This window comes from Heterocephalus glaber, unplaced genomic scaffold (genome assembly GCF_053883595.1).
Source record: "Heterocephalus glaber isolate CG9 unplaced genomic scaffold, H.glaber_assembly_v1.0 deba00000674, whole genome shotgun sequence".
Lineage (NCBI taxonomy): Eukaryota > Metazoa > Chordata > Mammalia > Rodentia > Bathyergidae > Heterocephalus > Heterocephalus glaber.
Genome location: NW_028258154.1, coordinates 88458 through 111715, shown reverse-complemented (window position 1 = coordinate 111715; position 23258 = coordinate 88458). Strand labels below are relative to the sequence as shown.

Below are 23258 nucleotides of genomic sequence, written 5' to 3'. Positions count from 1 at the left end.
CTGGTCCCAGTACCTCACTTTGAAATAATTGTTTTTCAATATTTGGAATGTAACCCAGGGTCTCTGCACCGAGCTCCAGCCCCAGCCTATGTGTATATGGAGAGAGAGAGAGAGAGAGAGAGAGAGAGAGAGAGAGAGAGAGAGAGAGAGAGAGAGAGACCTTGTATCCAAATGTATATATGCATGTACATATATATACATAGTATATATACATGCATATATATGCAGATGTATCGCAAGCCGGGGTGTTCCGCAGTCACTGAGTTGCCCCAGCTGAGCTGAAGTTGAGATCCTCCTGCCTCAGCTTCCCCAAGCACTGAGATGACAGGAGTGACCCACCGTTTCCACCCTTGAAGAACGCTGGTGTGCAATGCCAAGAAGGGGAGAGGCTGTCCAGGTCTTTCGTGGAAACACTCCTCCATCATCCAGGAGTGGAAGACGAGTCCTTGAGGAGACAGAGGAGGCAGCGAGAAAGGCCGGAGCACCTGCAGCTGGCCCATGGAGGTGGCGCCCAGCAAAGATGCAGACTCCTGGACCACAACTCCCAGGGCTCCTCTCCTGGACTCCCGCCCCCCCCGCCCCCCCCCGCGCCTGCGTGCGCCCTGACCGCGTTAGCGGGGAGCCCTCTGTCCATGGGAGCACGGGACCTTTTGCCCAGCGTCTCCGAGCTGAGAGCCGCGCTGGCTGCGGGCAGCTGCGACGTGGGCGGAAACGGAGGGGGAGCTGAGCCTGGCGGGTGAGTAGGAGCCGCACAGGGCGCCAGCTTGCTTCTCTGGGCCTCAGCAGTGTCCTCTCCTAGGTCGGGCTTCGGAGCGCGGGAGTCCCAGTGTAGGGAGGCGGGACGCCCCTCTGGGAAGATGCGCTGCGGTCTCCTCCGCTGTTGCCCAGCTGCTCCTTAGTGGCCTGGGTCCTGTCCCCTGTGGGCGGGAGAGCTCTCCTGCCCCGCCTGGGCCGGCCTCCGAGCCGAGAGGTCTGTGCTGCAGGTGGCCTGGGCAGGCGGCCGCCCCCTCCTCTCGGGCCCCCGCGGGCGTGGGTGGTGCAGGAGCCCGAGACCTGGGGCCAGGCGCCTGCCGGGGGCTGTGGCCCGGACTACGTTGCTAGATTTTTTTTTTTTTCCTCTAATATCCCGGGACACTTTCAAAGGCACTTTGGGTTAGTTTGATAGTTTCTGTGTGCTGCCTGGTTTTTTAGAGCATTGGTATCCGTATTTTAAGTGAGGTAGTATGCGGCTGTGCTGGAAACTAAATGCATTTCAGTTGCACTGTTGGTCCTCTTGTTGTGTACTCCCAATTTACAAGTTCCTGAATGTTCCTATGTAAATGTTTGAGCCATTTTCTGAAACTATACTTTTGTTAATGATTTAGAATTGCTGGTTGTCATCGCAGTAATGAGTAAGAGTGTCTAACAAATTCCCACAAATCCAGTCTAAAGACAAATCACTAAGCGTCAAAAATTATTTGTAACGTAATACAAGTAAAAGTCACTGCAGGAGTAATTAATTTTAATAACAATGACAATAATGAGAACATTTGTGGAGCATTTTCTTTGTGCTAGTTACTGCGCAACCGTTATTTAATTAATTTCCGCAGCAGTCGATGAAGTGGGTATAATAGGATACACTAAAGCAACCGATTATGAAGCCAGCCGGTGCTAGAACTGAAATCAAGCTATGTTGGAATCAAAGCTTATTCTACAGGGCACCTTGTGAAGAGAATCTTTGTTTCATTTGAACAACAAACATAGGTTCTATATCTGCTACAGAACCTGAAAATGCAGGAAGTTTTGGCAGATATTTGAAGTGATGTGAATTGAAAGACTAATGAATTTGAGTAGTAACGTCTATGTGAGAGAAGCAAATAGGTGAGAGATCCTAAGCATCTCCGGTTAGAAATGAAAGTTGGATTTTCAGAGACAATGGTTAAAATCAGGAAATACCATCTTTGTGGACAGAGGAAAAAAGCAAGTTACTAATTACAGAACCGCATGGAACATGAACCTAAGATGCCGGGGAAGGAAGAAGACCCTAGAGGAGAAAGAGGTGTCAGAAAAGACCAAGGAGAAAGTGTCTTTTTATCAGTTACCAGAAGAAGAAAGTTATCTGTGGGTTTCATGCTAAGATGGCCAACAAGTCCGAAGAGATTTCCAAGTGAACTAGTGAAAACAGCTTCTGGAGAGGGACTCTGAGGGATCTGGGGATGGTGAGCAAACATCTGAGAAAGACTAAAGGCCTCAGTAGCCTGTGGGGTGTGATGTTCAAGTGTGGTCCTCAGATCAGTTCCTGTCCAGTAAGTGTTTGCTGTTGGTATATGGTGGGATAAGATTAGAAACATTTGGAACAATTTGTCTTTGCCGTGATAGCCAAAGGTGTTATCTGTGGACTTGTATTCTCTGTGTGTGTTCTTTTTCTATTTCTTAGTCATCCGATTTATTGTATTTTATGAAAGTGTCACTCTGTACTGGATTAAGGCAAACAAAACAAACAAACCCTTATCCTTCATGGCGTAAAGTTTTGAGAAGCAGTGTTCCTCGGCCATGAGAGCAAGGAAAGGAGAAACATTGGAGAAAATAGATTGAAGAGGAGTATTTTGGATTTGTTTTTGTTTTGTTGAAAAAAAATACAATGAAGAAAAATAAGGTATAAGAAGGAAATCTATCAAAATGCTGATGATGTGGAAGGTATAAATAAGGTCAGGGACCAGGAAGGGTAAATGAGGTTTAAGAAAGGACTTAGAGGGCTGGAGATTTAGCTCAGTGGTTCCGCTGCCTGCCTCACAAGTGCAAGGTCCCAAGTTTGATCCCTGGTACCAAAAAAAAGAGAAAGGACTTAGTGCTAGGCATACGTTTTTCAGCATTGTGATGAAATTTTCTTCTTAAAGAATTCAAAACAATATGGTTGTCTACCACCAATTTAAAGATATTTTAACTATAAGGCCACTGGCGTCATGAAAGTGCATCCTTGAGTCTACTGGGTGGTGATGGTAGTGATGGATTGAAGGCCTCTGAAGAAACCAAGCCCTGCGGCCGGGTACCGGAGCGTCTTGGAGAAGCGGCAGACAGTGGCACCTGTGTTCTTTGTAAACTGCATCAATTTCATCAGAAAGCTATACTGTGTGCTCTTCAGGTTCCAGCAGCTAAATATCTGCAGGATTCAAAGAGAAAAAAGTATTTAGAATTAAAATAAGTGGTCTAAATGTGTTGTTTGTTTTTGTGAGTTTGGTACAGGAAAGCAAACACGGACTGGCTTTTATTGTTTGCGTGATGCTCCCTACGTGTTTTACATTTTCCCAAGAAAAGTAAAGGGTAATTTCTATCTTTGAATTTCTTTTCATTTATTTCTAAACCTTTTCCTGGAGTGTAAATTAATTTTATATATTGAACCTCAAGAATTTAGTATTTTACATAGGTATTTTTTTATATTGCCCTGAAAATTGCCTAGAGAAATCTGTATCGAGAGGAGTTTACAAGGTGTTTAATGTAAACTAAAGAAAATTTGATTATTCTTCAACGATAACTGCTAACCAAATGGGGTAAAAAAAAATTGCTGTTGGCCTAGTGTTGGAAATTCATGTATGTGATTAGATTTGAAATGTGGATTTTGCTCAACTTCGGGCACAAGAATCCATTTCTGATTCAAGGAGAGAAATTGCCTTAGTGTTTAACAATGTGTTGAATTCTGTAAAATCCTGTGTTTATATTTTTCCTAAAGCCCTTGGGGAGGTGCCAAGTGGTAAATATTACCTTTTATCAAATATAATGAACAGAATTTAGAACTATGGGGCAGTGGATTTTACTGCAGTTGCAAACTGTGTATAAATGTGTTCTTTATAAATTTGTGTTGGCTATTTCACTCAGTCACACTGTTCCACAGCATCACGATCATCATGTCTTGTTCAATGGATTTAAATTTTTTTCTTTTCTTAGGGACAGCATGAATCTTTTTAACCCAAAGATTTGAATAAGAAATGTAATTTGAAAAACTAGGTATATAGGACTGCTCTCTTAGAAAGTCAGTTTTGGCCGGGGATTTAGCTTAGTGGTTCCGGTGCCTGCCTCGCAAGCACAAGGACCCGAGTTTGATCCCCTGTACCAAAATCATCATCATCATCATCATCATCATCATCATCATCATAAAATAAAGTCAGTTTTTTCTTTCTCACATTGACAGTCTGTGCCTGAAATTATTCATATTCCTGTACACTTTAGATGCATTTTCTTTTTCTTGTAGAAGCAGTTAATTTGGATGACACTAGTACTGTATACCATGAATACATTTATTGATTAAAATGTTTTGTGTATTTGGGGGTTTCTATTATTTTTATATAATTGTAGTTGAGATTTATTTTATAAAAAGTTCTGGTTTTGGGAAAAATTGATGAAATAGTGTTACTGAAATGCATTTTTTGTTCGTATTGTTTATTGGCATGGGACTTGGTCTGGACAGTATTTGATGGATTTTCCACCTTAGGTTTAAAATGCATCACCCACTTTAGGTGGGCCGAGTTGACTTCATGTGCAAATGATTTCCCATAGTGTGGTAATGTGTCACACTCTGGTAGCTGAGCGTGCTCCTCAGGCTTTCATCCTTGGCAAAAAGACAAGAAAGCCATTTGGTGCCTGGTAAAATATTTATTTTTAGAGTGCATCCATGTTCCCTAGGACTTTCCTCCTGTCCTTTGGCTTAGATTTGGAAAACCAACCCCTTGTTTCTAAGTTTTTCTTTTTCCTATGCCTGTCACTTGACTCCTCTCCCTGGTTAAAGGTAGCTTTCTGGCATTTCCAGTTGTTTGTCCTGGAAAGAATTTTAAATGGATCTGGCATCTGGGAGCCTGCCTTACAGAGGAGAAATCAATTCTTCCCATTTGATGATTTCTTAGAGAAAATTCTCATGCTCTTCTTGTGGTTGGCATGATCAATTTGCAATAGGCCTGCAAGATTATGTGTCTTAAGAGAGTTGAATTAAGAAATAGATTTATGTATGTGTGTGTGTTGTGTGTATTTTATGCTTCAAATTGTGTTTCTTACAATATTTTCTTGGAAATTGTTTCTGTGATAACTTGTTAAATTTCCAGAAGTGATGTTTACTGAGTAGTATAAAACTTTAAGGCTACTTGAACGTAGTAAATTGGTGGAAAGATTTTTTTCTCCCCTCAGCATTTCATTTTTATTTTCACCTCATAATGGTGCATTTATTTCCAAATATTTTGTACACCTTTACAACCACATTTTTAATCATTAGGATTATAGGTTCTCCTTCAACATGGATCTTTAATGACCTTCATTTTGTTGTCTTGCCGCATGTGTTCTCTTTGTGCTTTTATTATGTGATCAAATATTGTAATCTTCATTTGAACTATTCTAAGGTTTTTGTGATTTTATTTTGTTTGTTTGTTTGTTTTGGTACCGGGGATCAAACTTGGGACCTTGCGCTTGCGAGGCAGGCAACAGAACCACAGAGCTAAATCCCCGGCCCACGTGATTTTAAAAAAATAGAAAACTCTGATGTTAGAAGCCTTTAGATTTGTGTCACCAGGCAACACTGTAGGTGAGACATTTTAGTAACTCCAAGGATCTGTCTGTGCTTTTCAGTAATAAGGACTTAGTTTTTGATACAAACTTGCTATATTTGAGTTCTATATGTTGTAAAATAGAATCTAGAATTTAATAGTAGGGGCTGTATTTTATTTATATTAAACAAATATAAAAATTTAAATGGTCTACTGGCAATTATGGCTGTTTGTAGACTTTCTTCAGTTACACCTAAACAGTTGAAGAATTTGGTTCCTGTCATACACACTTAAAATAATCCAAGACATAGTCTACTAGCACATGGGTACTAGGTATTTTTCATATTGAAACACTTAAAAATATATTAAAATATTTCTGATGCTTTCATTTTCTTGTGTATTCAGCATCCTTCCAAAACAATTCATTGTACTAGAGCTCTGTATTTAAACTTAGCATTAGAAATGGATTTTGTTTTTTAGTATGTAATATAAAGATAGTCTCTAATCCATGATATTTTTGTTTGATAAACTCATATTATGTGTCTAGGTTTATTATCTTCAGAAATAAAAAATTATAGTAGTTTCAAAAATTATTAGAAAAAAGATTTATATTTTGTTTTATCTCTATTCCCTTTGTTTAAAAAGTATTGAAAGATTTTCCTTATCTACACAAAAATTATTTTGTAACTACATAAAAATGACATTTTTAGTGAATATTCATGGATTTCAACTGTATGGCTATACTTACAATGAGAGTAAAGATGTGTTTCTACCAAAGTGTTTTAAACACTGTTCTATCTTTTCATAAGAATTTTAGTGAGACTGTTTGTTAATATATCTTGTATTCCTCATCATATAAAACTAGTGAATGAGCATATTTTCAGCAAGCCACAAAGTCCATCATAACTCCTAGCCGCTTCCTTCTCATGGTTTGCAATTTGAAAGAAATAGCTCTCATGATTTGTTTAGTTTTCTAAAATATTACATGAGGATAAAAGCCAGGAATAGAAAATGCCTAAAATACTCAGTAATCTGAGAAGGGTAACTGTAACTTGGGTGAAGTTACAGATATTGATGTATAGATTTGACACCTTTCCTTTGGATTTCTTTTGATAAATCAAAATCATCGATGGTATATGTAAGTTACAATCTAAAGAAATGTGATTTTCAGGTATTTGCAAGCATTTTTATGCATGCATTGTGTAAAATCACATTGCATACCAGTGTAAGGAATTTGTTTCCTTTTGAGAAATGAAGGAATATTTACTTGTGCTCTTACTAGTTCTGACCAGGAGGACTTTATTGTTTTCTTTAACTTACAGAACATTCATGTTCTGGTGCATGTTTTGGAGTGTATACAAGTTTGTGTTTCCCATTTTAGCATGTGCTTTTATAACTTTTATACCCTGAATTTCCAGAAGTTTTCCTAAATGGGGAAGTACTTAGAAATGAAATCCCTATGTTAATCAACAATAAGCATGTATAATGGTTCTAGAAAATTCAAGCCAGAATGGCCTAATACAGTAGTAATGCCATGATACAGTAGTTGCATGCTTGGGATTTGAGTTTTGTTGAGCTCAAATGTTTAGTTCATTTTCTATAAGCATTTATCCATTTATCCATTTTGATTTTAGGAATTTTGCAGTTCCATGTGATAAGAACACCTCCTGGTCGAGGAAATGTTACTGTTGACTGGAAAATTATTGGGCAAAATTGTGAACTCAATTTTTCTAACCTTACTGGACAACTCTTCTTTCATGAGGTAATACCACAAAGAAAAGCTTCATGACAAATTTCCAGAAAAGAAACCATTGTATTTTCAGGAAAAGGGAATAGAAAATCAACACCACTTGTAGTTATCATCATTCTCTCTTCTTCATACCTACTTGGTAGTAATTTGGATAAGATTTTCATTGATTAGCTAGCTCAGCATTCAAAATCTTTACAATTAGGGCCGGGGATTTAGCTCAGTGGTTCCGCCACCTGCCTCACAAGTGCAAGGTCCCGAGTTTGATTCCTGGTACCAAAAAAAAAAAAAAAATGGGTAACAAAATCTTCACAATTAGTTCCTCTCTACTTGCTTTAAATCTGGCTTCTCATGAGCCAGTGGTTCTTATTTAATTAATTTTTTAAGCCACAGAATTCTTGTTTAAATGAAAACATGTTTGGATGTAGTTTATAAGGGCGATAAAAGCGGTAGGTAATTTATGTTCAGTAGCAACACAGGTATGGATTTCCTTCTGTTTGACACAGGGAACAGTGAACACAACGATACTTGTACATCTATTGGATGACAACGTTCCAGAAGAGAAAGAAGTATACCAAGTCATTCTGTATGACGTCAGGACACAAGGTAGTTCAGAATTCAAGTTTGAGTTGTCTTTGTTATTGTCTTTTTAGAAAAAACAAAGAAGAAATAGTTGCTATCTCTGTATTTACCAATTGATACATACCAACTTAAAAATACAACTTTAAATATTGTCTGTCCCATAGAAATATTAGATCAAATTTTAGTATATGTGCTGCCAAAGAGAGCACAGGTCCAAAAATCACTAGCAAAATATGGGAATGCTTATCTTTATGGACTAAGAGAAAAGTGCTAAAAATTTTCCTAGTTATTTATGGAATTAAAATATACTTTCGAAGGTAGAAATTTCTGAAAATAATTTTATGCTAACAAATCAGTTTGGCTTCTGGACAATTATAATACAGTATATGGACAATTCAAAATTTAATTATTTTCAGAAAATTATCTGGATACTCTCTTCAGTTTCTATTCAGTTTCTATAATTCTGATAAGCCATGTAGCTAATAAGGGCAATAATCTGTCAAGTGAAAGAAATCATGACTTTTAAAAATGCAATATAGATTGTCAGCCTGAAGATTTCTGTTAGGGATGTGAACAAAGTAAACCCTTTTTGGTTCCTTTAATATGCTTTGGAGACCAGGGTTCTATTTTAAGTATGTAGAACTTAGTGCCAAATCACGGTTAGATTTCCTAATGGAGTCCCTGCTATTTCTAGGGGTTCCACCAGCAGGAATTGCTCTGCTGGACACTCAAGGATATGCCGCTGTCCTGACGGTTGAAGCCAGTGGTGAACCGCATGGAGTTTTAAATTTTGCTCTTTCATCAAGATTTGTTTTACTACAGGAGGCTAATGTGACAATTCAGCTTTTCATCAACCGAGAATTTGGATCTCTAGGTTTGTGTTATGCTAGAATAAATTGGGTTTCTGGGCAAAGGGATTTTTACTATCCTACTTGTATGGGTGAAAGCCATTATGAAAATAAGCAAAGAAAGGAAAAATTAATATTTATTAATTCAGAGCAGTACTTTATAATAGCTTCACTTCTGAAAAATTTGAAGGAGTTATTTATTTTCACAGAAATGCTGTGTAATGGACAATCATGAATTATCCATACCATATGGTAGCGGACCGGCTGTGGATCCATTATGAGGCTGGCCTTGTATATTTTTCTCTGTATATTTTTAATTTTCTCTGAAGTAGAGGCCGGAGAAGGAAATGAAAACATGCAAGCCCTAGGAAGTCTAGGCTTAGAAGTAGCACATCCTCACTTTTACTTTGTACTATTGGCCGAAGCAAACCACAGGGCCACCCACACTCAAAGTCCAGGCAGGGAAGCAGGCCTCACCCCCTTTGGGGTGTCACTGAGCCATGACATGGGCACAGGAGAAGGGATGAATTTGGGGCAATAATGAAAGGTGCTGGAGGTGTTACAAGAAAGGCAGGGTTCACAGTGAAATGTAATTTTCAAAATTTAAATAATTCCAAAATCTTTTTTGCATCCAATTCAGTTAGGGACTATCAATGTCACATACACCACAGTGCCTGGAATATTGAGTCTGAAGAATCAAATGGAAGGACACCTAGCTGAGCCAGAAGTTGATTTCATCCCTGTTGTTGGCTTTCTGATTCTAGAAGAAGGACAAACGGCAGCAGCCATCAACATTACTATACTTGAGGTAAAGCTCTGATGATTTTCTGTGTTAAACCTGAAGTCACCGCATGGGAAGTAGGAATCGATGGAATGTTCTGACATCAGCAGTCACATTTAGTAAGAGGCTTCCCATTTCAAGGTATAAAATTTCACGCGAGGCAAGATTGTATAACTTTCAGTTTTCTCTGTATTAAAAAAATGTTGCTCTGTTCTGTGGATGTGGCTCAGCAGTTGAGCACTTGCCTTGCATTTGTGAAACCCTGGGTTTGATCCATCCCCAGCGCATGTACATGTGTATGTGTGTATATGTGTGTATGTAATTTTTCCTTTAATATAAACTTTGTATATTTTATAACCATAATCTCTAGAAATTTAGTGAATTCAGTTCCGATAGGGTTCTTTAAGTCTGATTGGTTCCACTCTGCTGGTGCCTTTAAATCAGCTTATTTCTTTTTGCGACTTTTTTTTCAAACCACACAGGAGTTCCTATTCTTGATTAGATAGGCTGGCCTGGTGTTATATATTTGATTACAGAAACATCTCGTGATAAACAGAATTTCCTTAGTGCAGTTCCCTCTACAATGGCACTGGCCTGAGAGGTTCCAGAGGAGCCCTTTGATTACTCCAAAAGACTCACTGGACCAGCAGATCTGGGGTGGTCGGAATCTTTGTGTGGAAGACCCGCTAAAACAGAGATAGCAGGAAACTCATTAGAGGCTGAGGGCAAAGAATATGATTACAGTCAAGCCTAAGGAAATCACAGGGGACTGAAATTGCATTTTAAATGATTTCTCATGTGAAATTTCGTGCTGTTTTTGGACTTAGTGTTTCAACTTCTTCAATACATTTAAATACATTCTTAAATACATTAGTGTTTCAGCTTCTTAAATACATTTATAGGAGTTTTAGAAAAATAGTACTATGGAAGGGTTAAGGGATGGATGTGAAGGGAAAGAGAAAATGAATATTACATTTGAAAAAAATGTTAGTTACTACAGTATGTATTTGGAGGGGTTTCATGTTTAAAGGGTTTTACTCTCTCAAAGTCTTTTACTTTTACTTAATTATAAATAGCATAAACCATGCATCATCTAAAGTCAGTCACTCTTATTTTGTTGATTACCCTGGCATTGTAACCTAATGTAACATCATGAAAACTCTAAATCCACAAAATAAAAGATAATGTCAGTAGGTAGCCGGTAACACAGGATTTGAAAAAAATTGTAGGGCAGTCATCTTTCAAATGTCTCATGTATGTTACCGAATACAATTATGTGGATTATTCCTTAGTTACATTAATTTTTAACCAGAAAATATTTAGCACTTTCTTTTACCTAGAGTTTACCTTTTTGAACCTAGGATTTCAGTTCCACTTTTCTTTCTCCTAGCTCTCTGCAACTTTTCTGCTCCCTGAGTAGCACTAGATTAAAACATTGTAGCCCTGACATAAAAGTAAGCGGTGTCTTAGTCACTTTCCTTGTCTCCAGGACACGATCCCTGACGCCTACAACTGAAAGGAGAAGTTTATTTTGCTCGATGGCTACAGGCCCTGGCTGGCTGGCTCCAGGGCAGGATAGCAGGGCAGAGGGGCATGGCAGAGGAAAGTTGCTCGCATCATGGCAGCCAGGAACTGTTGCTCGAAGGGAGGAGACAGGGAGGGGATGTGCTCTTCCAGATCGTGACTCAGTGGCACAGCTCTCTTGACTGGACCCCCTTCCTAACAGTAAGTCAGCCCTGTCACCCCCATAGTTCAGTCATCTTCCAAAAGCCCCTTGGGGGCCATTCTCCATCTCAGGCATAGCAGATGGCAAGCGGGGAGCTGTGGCATGGGCTGGGGCAATGGGAGTAGGTGGAAGACAGTCCTTTGATATCACTGATTCTCTAACTTATGTTTTTCCATATATTACAGGAGATAATCTAAAGACTAATTTTTCACTTTTTATGTTTTCACTTGAAATAAATCTTTATTAAAATGCAAAGCATATATTGGTGTGTGTGTGCTGATCTTTTATATACACACATGCATGCACACACACGCACACACACACACACACACACGAGTTTTTACTGCTCCATTTCTACATTTTTTTTTTTTTTGTACCGGGGATCGAACTCGGGTCCTTGTGCTTGCGCAGCAGGCGGCAAAACCACTGAGCTAAATCCTCAGCCCTACTTTGAGTTTTTGTATCACTCCTGACATGGATTTTGCTAATGCTTATGTTCTAGGCATCTGCCTGATTTCATTACTATTATGTGGATTAGTGATTAATAATGATAGCTGTAGTTCTAAAGGCCAGTCACTGTACATACATTATTTTTCTTTATTATTACAACCCTACGCCAAAGTAGCCATTCTTTCCCCTAATAAAAAGATGAAAGAATTTAGGCCCTGAAATGTGAGTAAATTTGGTACTAAAATTACAGAATTTGGTACTAGATCTCCTTGATTGCAAAGCCTATATTTTTTTTTGTGGTACAATGGTATTCTTCATTTTAAATATTGGCTATTATAGACAGTTAAATATTTTATTGTTATATTTAAAATAATTGTGTTTGTATATTTGCATAATTGGTTTACCTATTATATGGATCTAGGTTAAAACTATTAAATTTAAATAGTTTCATATTATTCAATCTAACAACTTCCTATAACCAAGTATAAGTTTAATACTTTTATGTTTGTTTTTCTAATTTAAATAATTTCCTCTATTTGCTTACAATTTAATATTTTCTGTATACTGTTTATGCAAATGTATATGTAAGAAAAAAATTTAAAACAGCTCACGAGAGTTAATTCCTTTTGAGAACATCCTTAAGGCATGTAATGGGGTTAATTTTTCAGGATGACATACCAGAGCTGAAAGAGTACTTCCTGGTGAATCTAACTTCTGTCGAGCTCATCATGGCTCCTGTAACTTCACTTCCTCCCAGACTAGGTAGGATGGACTTTTTGTTTGTTTCTTTTATTCACTTCAAATGACATAACTTCATTTTGTGTGTGTGTGTGTGTGTGTGTGTGTGTGCTGGGGATCAAACTCAGGTCCTTCCACTTTCGAGGCAGGCAGCGGAACCACTGAGCTAAATCCCTGGCCCATAACTTCATTTTTCAATCAGAAGTGACTCTTGTGATGTTTGTTAATTTCAGCTCTGTGTGAAGAGATGATGGGTTTTTATATTTATTTTAATAGAACGTATTATTACAGTTCTGTACATTCAACACTATAAAGATATTAAATATTATTATGTCATACTCTTTACATTTTACAACTATTTTATAACAATTCATTTAATCCTCAAAATAGTATTAGTGGTTTGGAAGGAATTTTCCTTTCATTTTATTTTAAAATTTAATTACCTATTTTATTAAATCTCCAAACTCTGAGGTGTTATTTTCTTTTAAGTTAAGCAGATCTTTTATTTGTTGTGTTTCCTGGTCCTTTTTTGACCTTTGATCTTTTCCTTTTCATGCTTTTAGAAAAGACTGAGTTAATTCATTACAGACTGAAAGGTGAAACTTGGACCTTGTTACAAATTTACGTAAATTTCTTTAAAAGTAATGTATTCTTCGGACACAAACTCCTATTTGCAGTTTGGATTGTCTGTAGGTGCGATTGCCCAGTAGGGGGCGATAGTGAGCAGCACTGAGGGTCGCCGGTAGAAGGTGGGCTGGACATGGGGAAGATCAACATGGGTTAGAAGAGAAGCTGGACAAATGCAGTGACCTGAGGAACAGCATTCCTCATTCCCTTCCATCTCTCAGAGTGACAACTTTGCAAACGTTGAAATAATCGTTTTCCTAGATAGTAGTATTTGGCTGGTTTTGGTTCTTTTGTAAAAGAAACTAGAAAGCTCCAAGGACTAGATGGTTTACATCAAGGATTATTGCAAGATGATTATTGTTCACACTAAGAAACTAATGACAGCCTTCCTAATTCCCATGCTCACACTGAGTGTAGCTGGAGTTGCTGACTTCTGCCGAGCTCCTGTTGGTTTGCATCTTCTTCCTGTTTTATAGATATGGGAGCAGAGGCTGAGAGAATCGGAGCAATATGCTCCAAATCATGCCACTAGGAAGTGGTAGAGCGATGCTCTTAACAGCGTGGTCTGGTTTTAGAATCTCTGTTTTTTAGCCTCTTGTTCGATGGGCGCAGGTCCCGATTTTCTGTTCTCTCCAGACACTTGCGGCTCGTGTTATCACTGAAAGGTCTGAAAGGTTTGCCAGCACTGGTCTAGAGAAAATTACACTCTCCCTCCTTCTTCCCCACGGTGGCAGAGTGGGGAGTACCCTGAACTAAGATAAAGGACAAAAAGTTTTTTTAAAAAATTAACATGCACCAGCAACAAGATGAGTTACTATTTCAAGATTGAGTAATAGGTACTGTATGAATAACATACTACACTTAATTCACAGAATACAGGATAAAAAGGTTCAGAGAAGTTTGTGTCATTTGTCCCTTTTTACTCTCCCTTTCCCTTCTTTCCTCCTGTCTAGTTTGTATTCCTGTCCCTCTTGGTTCTGTCTCACACCTGTTCTTTCTGCATCACTCCCCACCTTCCTTTTCCCATTTCTCTTTCCTCTTTTCTTGCCCTTCTCCTTCCAACGGTGCCCATTTTCCCTCCCTCCCAAAGTGGTGATATTATAAAGGTGTCAATTTTTTAAAAAATTAAAATAATAGAAATAAAGCCATGTGCTCCACTGCTTATTATTTCTTGCTGTTTTTAGTTGGTTGAATTTTTATATCTCAGTGGCTCTTACAAGCAAGAGTGTCCTTTTATGGACACTATAAGCGTTTGTGCCTTTGCTTTCTAGAAACATCTTCTGAGTCACATCAACAATAGCTGTATATTAGGAATTATATAATCTCAAAGAGACTGTCTAAATTCTGTATCAAACCGTGCTTTTAAAGGGAATTTTAAGTAAGATTGATATTAATAAATTTATATTCATTTTAAAGTATGTGTCTGTGTTTTTTCAGATGCAGAAGGCTTGACTGCACAAATTATTATTGATGCCAATGATGGTGCCCAAGGTGTAATCGAGTGGCAGCGTAGCAGGTAAGCACCAGGCTGTGTGAAGGGCATTTCCTGGGCTTACTATCTCCCATGGAGAAGTTTGTAGGAGAAACAGGATGCATTCTCTTTGTTCTTTGATAGATATGAAGTAAGCGAATTGCATGGAAGTGTGACCTTGGCTGCCGAGAGGAGAAGAGAGGCTCTGGGCCAGGTGTCCTTGTTCGTGTACGCCCAGAATTTGGAAGCCCAGCTGGGGCTGGATTACATCTTCTCCCCAGTGGTAGGTGCCAGTGGTGATCGGGGGTGACTTTTATGAATTACTTTATCATTGTTCTTTCTTCTGAATTATCATGACTTAGGTCTTGCATAAATAAATTAACCTTAATGAGCTGTTATATAAACTGTTCCACAGTAAGTCAGGAAAAAATATTTCCATAGGGTAGATTCACTTATTGCACTATTTTAGCAAATAATGTAATTTGAATTTTTAGTACTATTCTAAAGATTCATGAACTATTTTATCACAGTATTTGATACTGGAGGACACAGTATTTTGTATTAAAGAATTTATATCATAAAATGACCTCACAGTTTTTCTTATGCTTCTTGAAAATTTTAACTTGTTTTTCTTTTAACTTACGAAACACCCTTAGTAGTTTTAAGTAGGTTTTACTTTGTCTCTTCCTCCATAATCTTTTTTCTTTTCCTCTCTAATCTTTGATTTTTAAAATAAAATATTGTCCATTTAAATTAAAAAGGTATCATGCAAAAACTTTTTAAAAGGATTTCATGTAAAGTAGCTTATTCTTTACATTTACAACTATATTGTATTTCTTTTCAAACATTTTATAAAGCCTCAGGGTATATTTAAATATAAAACTGTTTCCTTTTACCTTTTTGGCCAGATTCTTCATTTTGCTGATGAAGAAAGGTATAAAAATGTAGACATTGTGATTCTGGACGATGATGTTCCAGAAGGAGATGAAAAATTTCAGCTCATATTAACAAATCCTTCTCCTGGAGTGGAGCTGGGGAAAAATACAATAGGTAATCAATGGTCTCTTTATCTGTAACCCTCTCCATCATGCTGGCTTCCCCAGTACGGGGACAAGAGATTTCTGTACTCAAAATAGAAGATGTTTTAATAAGCATTTCAGAATGTGTGTGTGGCAGTGAAATGGTGCTTTATCCTGTGTGTGTTTATGCTAATAAACAAAAGTAGGTTGATACTAAAGGTAATATTAAAGTATTTCCTCAAATATCACAGTTGTATTTAATTTGCAGGCATCTCCCCTTCAGAATACAGTTCTGCTCTCATTTCCTCCTTAGCTGCAGAAGGAGTGACAAAGGTGTTTCAGTCTCCCCTGACACCACAGTATTCTGCGTAGAGCGGTGGGTGGGGTATTGATCTCTGGGACCACTGCAGCCCTAATTCTTCATTTGGAATGGGGTGACATTGTTACTAAAACCTACCCTATCCTATTTCACTGCTTATTAGGTGCTACTTAGAGAAGGTAAAGGAAGAATAAAGGAGGAAACCGTGTGAACATACAGAACATCGGGTTAGAAGGGCTCTTAAAAACTCGCTTCTTGGGGATTTTAAGTTAATTAACCTTTGAATTCCTAGCATTAATGCCCTTTCTGTGGAAAGAAGTTTGATGTTTATATTTGAAAAATATGAAAGAATTTTGAGTAACCAAAGATTGATCTTTACCTTTTTTACTGTATTCTATTTATTGGTGTATTGATAAAATAAATTGATTATTTCTAACTGCAGAAACCTGTTTTCAAGGGTGTGGCTGTTGTTTCATGTTCAGAGAGCATATGTTTGAGATGAAATGATTTTCTTGTAGAACATAGAGAGTTACAGGTACAGGATTTTGGGAAGGGACACCATGTGCTGGTTAAGAATTGTCTATGTGTGAGCAATTCAAAATTCAATTCAAATGGATTTAATCAGGGTTCAGAGATATATGGCCTTAGATGAGGTAGGACCAGGACTTAATCCTTCCAGACTCCGAGGTCTTCTCTCATCTCCTGGCCCTTTTGGAAATAGCTTCATCCCAAAGCCAAGATTACTCACTGTTACAAGACAGATGGTGTTCAGCATCTTTTTTCTGTGTTCCACATAACAGGAAAGAGAGGACATTTAAATTCAAGTATTCCTAAAGAAGTCTTGAGATAATTCTGATTGGGATCATATAGGTTACTGCCCACCACAGTGAGGGAGGTCATTGCACTCTGTTGAGCTTACTTTAGCCTTGTAATTTTCTATTTTTAAAACTTTTATGGAAACAATAATTGCTTTGTGTGGTGTTTTGTTTTTTTTTTTGTACCAGGGATCAAACTCGGGACCTTGCGCTTGCGAGGCAGGCACCGGAACCACTGAGCTAAATCCCCGGCCCTGCTTTGAAAGTAGATATGTCTTAAACCATGCCTGATTAATGGACCTTTTGGTCATTTCCAAAAGCTTTACTAAATGCGCCTGTGCCTGCGTCTTTGTAAGCGGGGACAGTCAGGACTCCGGGTCAAGTGCAGTGGGTGCTGAGTGAGGGACAGGGTCACCGCCTCTGTCGTGTCCGCGGTCCTGGGCACTGGGGCTATTGCCCCATGTCCTCACTAGCAACTGCTTTTGTCTTAAAATTTTTATACTGATTCCAACAAATGAAAGATACGTGGTCATATTGTACATTTTTATGCATTTTTCTTCATTTTCCTTTCATTAGTGGCTTTGGCTCTGTTCTTTTTCCTTTGTGTGACCCTGGTTTTTAGGATCTTTGTGGACTTTCCCGTGGCTTGTGTTTGTATTGGTTTATAGGAAAATTTTTAGTATCTAAATTCAGTCTTTCACTGCATACATATATCACAGATATTTCTCCTGCACTGGCATACGTCTTTTAAGTTTATTATGAAGCCTTTTATTAAAAGGGTTTTTTTAAAACGTAAAGTATCAAATATTTTCTAATAATTTGTTAAATGCTACTTATTTCTTTCCATCCACTCTAAAATATTTTACATTATAATATTAGAAAATACAATAGTTATGAAAAATATACTTTATCGTAGTTTTTCTTTACATTTACTATTTAACATGGAAAGAATTTATTCATTAGTAGCGTGTGAGACAAGGATACAACCTTATTTTTGTCCTAAATGGTATAAAGCAGTGCCCTGCCATCATGGAGAGAATGAAACACCATTAGGCATTGGGTTTCAGTGTGAAGTTCTTTTGCATCGATCCAAAGCTGATGAAAGATGAGGTAGAGCCCGGCAGCTCTCGGTCCTGCCGATGTCCTGTGACACAGCTGGACGAAGCTCGGGCATCCCCTTACCAAGGAGGAGGCCGCTGCCTCCTGCCCCTCGGAGTCAGGGCCACTCTTGGGAGTTCGGGGCCCAGCATCTGCAGCAGGGCTGGCCTCACTCTCACAGGTCAGCGTTGTCCTCGGGTGCAGAGAGCGAGCACTGGGCAGGTAGGGACTGCTGCGTGTGCCCGAGAAGGGGTCGGGACAGGGACATTGGAGTGTGCACCAGCATCCGCCACAGCTGCACATTGCAGTGCTGGGGTTTTCTCCTGTGGCTCTTAGCGTTTTCGTGATGCCATCCGGGTGTGTTCCTGCACGAACGAGGCCCCTTCTCTTCCTGTTTAGACCCTCATAGCCAGTGCGCAGATATGTAGTGAGTCTGTACCTGTGTTTTCCTCTACGTGTGCAATCCTGGCCTTGCACACTGGCTCTGCCGCTTCCTAGCTTTTGAACCTCAGACAGCTTTAGCTATAGGTTCTGTGAGATGGGAATAATCATACAATCTACCTTGTACAGTTACTGTGAAAATTAAATATATGGATGAGAAAGTTAGTAAGTTGTTGATAGTATTGGTTGTTGCAGTTACTAATATTTTTATTAATGATTGTAAAAATAGAAAGCTCTTGATATTTGGGGATTTCTAAGCCTCTGTTTTTGACTCATAATAATTTTTTTCTTGTACATTTTCTTAGTAGACAAACATTTCATTTAGAAAATAGTGACAGTTTGGCCCTTCCTTTCCGTTCTTTGTGCCAGTTTCCTGGGCGATAGCCCTAGGACTCTGCTGCCTGAGCAGGGAGGAGAGATGCCGCCGCGTGTGTTGTTTCTGTTTATAATGGCAATGTTTTTGCTCTTTGAGCATTAAATGGGGTATTGCTAGTGACTCCTGGGAGATGCCATTCCACTAGCTTGACAAACATGCCTTCTCTTCCAAGATTACAGACTGTTTTTATATCACGAGGGAATATGGAATTTTATTAAATGCTTTAGACAATTTTCCTCTTTTGTTTTGTTTTGTTTTGTTTTGTTTTTTTGGCACCGGGGATCCAACTCGGGTCCTTGCGCTTGCGAGGCAGGCAGCAGAACCACTGAGCCCCCAATTTTCCTCTTTTTAAAGAGAAAAACTTACGTAAAATAATGGCTTTAGGTAACGAATAGGCCTCATTTCCAATGACACAACCACGCTCCTCTGGCATTCAGAGCTCGCTGTTTCCGCTCACCTCCGCTCCTCGCCCTCGCAGACCTGGTCACTGTACTCGCTAACGTCGATGGCCCCGGAGTCCTGTCCTTCAACAACAGCGAGCGCCTCTTCCTGAGAGAGCCAGTGGCTGCCTCGGTCTCCCTCTCCACGCAGCAGAGCGAGGCAGTGCTGTCCGTGGTCTGGGAGCCCGCACAGGGGCTGTTCGGTACCGTGACCGTGCAGTTCCCGGTGACCGAGGCCAACTACTCTGCGGAGTCCCAGGACCTGACCCCTTCCCGAGGCTACATTGTTTTAGAGGAAGGAGTTCGATTCAAGGTGCGGTGTGGCTCTTTTATCTTTAATGTTGCAGAGGGCTTCTCTAAAGGTGCAACCTACCTATCCTCAAAGGGAAAGGAAGCATTCCCAACTGAGGATTTCCTACAGACCCGGAGAGGAGTGTGTGGTCCCAATGAGGTGCAGCTGGAGAAGTCGCTCTTCATGGAGCAAGGGAGGGAGAAATAATAAAACGACATAGAGCTAGTTTGAATTTCAAGCCCATGTCAATGGCAAAATTCTCTTTATATTGTGTATTAAGCATAAACTAAAAACAAAAAAATCCCAGCCTCACTCAGACACTTCTTTTTGCCACAGTTTAAATGTAACTGCTTATCTTAGATTGCTTGTTTGGGCGTAGGAATAGTATATTAGAGGAAAAATGCTGAGTTTGAGTTGAATTATGACTGTGATCTCATGGAAGTTTACCCTCTAAATTTTTTTATATTTTTTATTTTCTATACTTGTTACTAAACTTTATTTTTAAAAACAGTTTAATTTTAAGATAGTTATACTACCTTTAGACATTTTTCTCTAGCTGGCTATATAAAATATAACTCCAAACTAATATACATAATTCTTTCATCTAAAATAGTTCATCCCGTTAAATAATTTTCCTCATGATAATTTTGTGTAAACTTCAGCATACTTTTATGCTGGGCTGTTTTTATGTTCTTGGAAATGTAAACCTTTAATTGTTCAGAGACACTTAAATCCTGAAATGATATAAAAATTCAGATTTGAAGTTTATTATGATTTTGCCCTTCTTTTGCTGTGTTCACATTTTTTCATTTTTAAATTTTAAATTATTTGTATTGTTTTTTTCCTGTTACTTTTTCATAGGGTGAAGAAAAGCCCTTTCTGTTCATTAGGCAAATTAAATGTTAGGGCAAATTGGAATAAATTTTAATGCACATAACTGCTTTCTTCCCCACATTTTTAATCATGAAATATAATATACAAATCTTAAATGTGTGCATGAATGACTTAAAAGACATATGCACACGTGTAACCACTCAGATTAAGATACTTAACAAGTCTCTCACCCAGAAGCGTTCCCTTTGCCCTTTCCCTCTTCCAGAAGAAATTGCTTTCTAATGTTTATAATTACAGACTCATTTTGCTGGTTCTTGGGCTGTGTCAATCGACTCATGGGGTATCTACTCTTTTGTGTTTGACTCCTTTCACTCAACATAATTGTTGAAATCTGCATGATTGCACAAAGCAGTAATTTCTTCCTCTTGTGTTACGGAGTAGTGTTCCAGTAAAGAGATCCCACTTTGTTGATCCAGTCTCCTGCTGGTAGAGATTCAGATTGTTTCTGATTGGTGCCTGATCCCTCACTACACTTGAGCAGTGACTCCTAGTTTACAATGGGATCAATAAAGTTATAAAGTCAGGGCAGCATAAGAAGTTAGCAAAAATGAAGATGTGAATTTAATCTTTTAATGAGTGTTATTTTAAAATGCTTAAAATATTTATGTTTTAGATACTTTCTTTCAATATATGCCTGTTTTGAAAATCCACATACTAGTACCTTGAAACAGTTCTAGCTATCACATTACGGGGATCATTATTATAAAGAAAAAAGGTGGTATTTCTCAAAACATATTATTTTCTTGTCAGAATGTGTAATAAAGTTCTGTGTGTGTGTGTGTGTGTGTGTTGCAAACTGTATTCTAGTAACTGTATCTTTTGATTTTGTTTTCAGGCCCTACACATATCTGCCATATTAGACACGGAACCAGAAATGGCTGAGCATTTTGTTTGCACCTTGTTTAACCCAACTGGAGGTGCCAGACTGGGGTCACGCGTTGAAACCTTGATAACGGTTTTGCAAAACCAGGCCCCTCTGGGGCTATTCAGTATCTCTGCCGTTGACAATAGGTATAATTTATAAGGAGATTATCACTTCAAAAACTAAGTAGGGAATGTTTTTTGACATAAAAAATGTTTGATTATTTGAGAAAGGGCCTTTTAGAATGACCTCTGGAAGATAGATTCCGAGAGGTTGTGCATTCTCTCCCGTAATAGGGAACATCCAAAGGCTAAACGTGTCTGATGTGGTGATGTTATTAGAATTTTTCTGTTCTCAGGTTTTCAAGTAAAGGCCTGCATTATTTTGTGTGTGTGTGTGTGTGTGTGTGTGTGTTTTGTTTTTTTTTTTTTACCAGGGATCAAACTCGGGATCAAATCCCCGGCCTAGGCCAGGGATTTAGCTCAGTGGTTTTGCTGCCTGCTGCGCAAGCACAAGGACCTGAGTTCGATCCCAGGTACCAATAAATAAATAAATAAATAAATCCCCGGCCTATTTTGTGTTTTTAAAAATAATAAAATCAATATATATGGCATGTACTTAATTGCTCAGACCAAATGAATGACTCTTCAAACATATATTAACATGGCTGTAGTTCTAAAGTTTCCTCTGGGAGCTACAAATGTTTATATTTTATGTCTTAAAAATACTTTAAGTGATAAATGTTTATTAAAATACAAAGAATTTCCTGACTCAGGACTGGGAATTTAGCTTAGTGGTTCTGGCGCCTGCCTTGCAAATGCAAGGACCCGAGTTCGATCCCTGGTACCAAAAAAAAAAGAAAAAGAAAAAGAATTTCCTGACTCATTTTCCCCTAGTTAGAAGTTTTTGATTTACATGTGAAGAAATTTAGAAATAGGGTTTTTTTTTTTAGAATGTATAATGTGAAGTTACTGATTCTTAATATTTTCTTAGGATTATAGTATAAGGGTACTGCATTGGGCTTTTTGGAAAAACTCCATAATTGAATGATTTTTTTAGTTCTAGAATCTAGTCTCCCTGGTATATAAAATTTGTGGATGTTACTTGAGTTGCATAAATGTAGTAACGTATCAAGTATGTGCTGGCAATGTGGTACATATTTTAAAATGTATAAATTATTCCTTTTTCTGCTTTCCACAATCCATTTTTTTCTCTTTTTAGGGCCACCTCTATTAACACAGAAGAAGCCAACAGGACTGTATACTTAAATGTATCGCGTACTAATGGCACTGAATTAGCTGTGAGTGTGCAGTGGGAAACGGTATCCGAAACAGCCTTTGGCATGAGTATGTTTCATTTCTTGTATGAGCAAAATATCCCTGCTGGGGCTTCTCCCAGGGCTGGGAGGTGGCTCCTGGGGCCCAGTGACTGAGAGCCCTGCAGAACCCAGGGCTGGGCCATGTTGCTGCAGGGCCAGAGCCACCCAGAGCCCACCCCTGTGGTGACACCCCCCACTTGAGATAAGGAAGTCACTGAGGCCTGTGCTGGGGGCTGAGCACTGGAGGCCCTGCCAGTCCTCTTACAGACATGGGGTTTCCCTGAGGCCCCATCCTGCCTGCAGTGACTGGGACTGCTTCTTCCTGGAGTTGGGTGGAGGCAGGATCTGAGGGCCACTCACTTGTTCAGGATGAAGTAGATGTCGGAGACGCCTGGGCATGGCGGCTGATCTGCATTCCTCTTATGCCAGCTGTGCACTGAGACCTGGGGTTGGAAACTTCCGGAGCCCAGGCCAAGTCCCTGGACATTTCTCGAGCTGGCAACTACATCCGGGGGGCTCCCTGTGCTAAACAGGGCTGAAAGGAGCAGCAGCAGAAGCAGGAGGAAGAGCACAGAACTAGGGCCATGACTCCCCATTTTCTTGGCTGTCTCTGTGACCGCTTTGCTTATGAACCCTGCCCCAGGGCCTCCTGGTTGACAACCTCCCCTGTGCCCAGGGGCCTTGGCTGGCCCCTGGAGCCCTGTCACCAATGCCCAATGTGCCCACACAAGTTCCCTCTCGGAGCACAGAGACTGGGAATCCTGCTGCCCCAGGTGTCCTGCTGCCAGCTGTCCCCAAGGCCCTTGCCTCCTCCTCTAGGCAAAACACTGGGATTATGATGGACAGAATGGTTGTCATGGTGACTTTGTGAGCTACAGCTCCGCCCAGGGACCTGCATGTGGTCATGATG

At 39.2% G+C, this 23258-nt stretch overlaps 1 protein-coding gene across 3 annotated transcripts; it reads left to right on the top strand.

The window, feature by feature from the left end:
- Positions 1 to 367: 367 nt before the first annotated feature.
- LOC147829320 (adhesion G protein-coupled receptor V1-like) lies at positions 368 to 22885 on the top strand. 3 transcript variants are annotated; one of them, XM_087206418.1, is made up of 14 exons: positions 371 to 736; positions 7139 to 7266; positions 7758 to 7857; positions 8528 to 8707; positions 9322 to 9489; positions 10952 to 11187; positions 12307 to 12400; positions 14441 to 14519; positions 14619 to 14757; positions 15383 to 15524; positions 19021 to 19295; positions 21004 to 21179; positions 22252 to 22376; positions 22717 to 22885. In XM_087206418.1, exons 6-14 carry the CDS (start codon positions 11056 to 11058, stop codon positions 22719 to 22721), a joined length of 1167 nt encoding a protein of 388 aa, XP_087062544.1. In that variant the 5' UTR covers positions 371 to 736; positions 7139 to 7266; positions 7758 to 7857; positions 8528 to 8707; positions 9322 to 9489; positions 10952 to 11055; the 3' UTR covers positions 22722 to 22885. The 3 variants fall into 3 exon arrangements, with proteins under 3 accessions (XP_087062546.1, XP_087062544.1, XP_087062543.1); XM_087206417.1 differs by lacking the exon at positions 22717 to 22885 and having other exon boundaries at positions 22252 to 22710; XM_087206420.1 differs by lacking the exons at positions 21004 to 21179; positions 22717 to 22885 and having other exon boundaries at positions 368 to 736; positions 22252 to 22365.
- Positions 22886 to 23258: the final 373 nt, after the last annotated feature.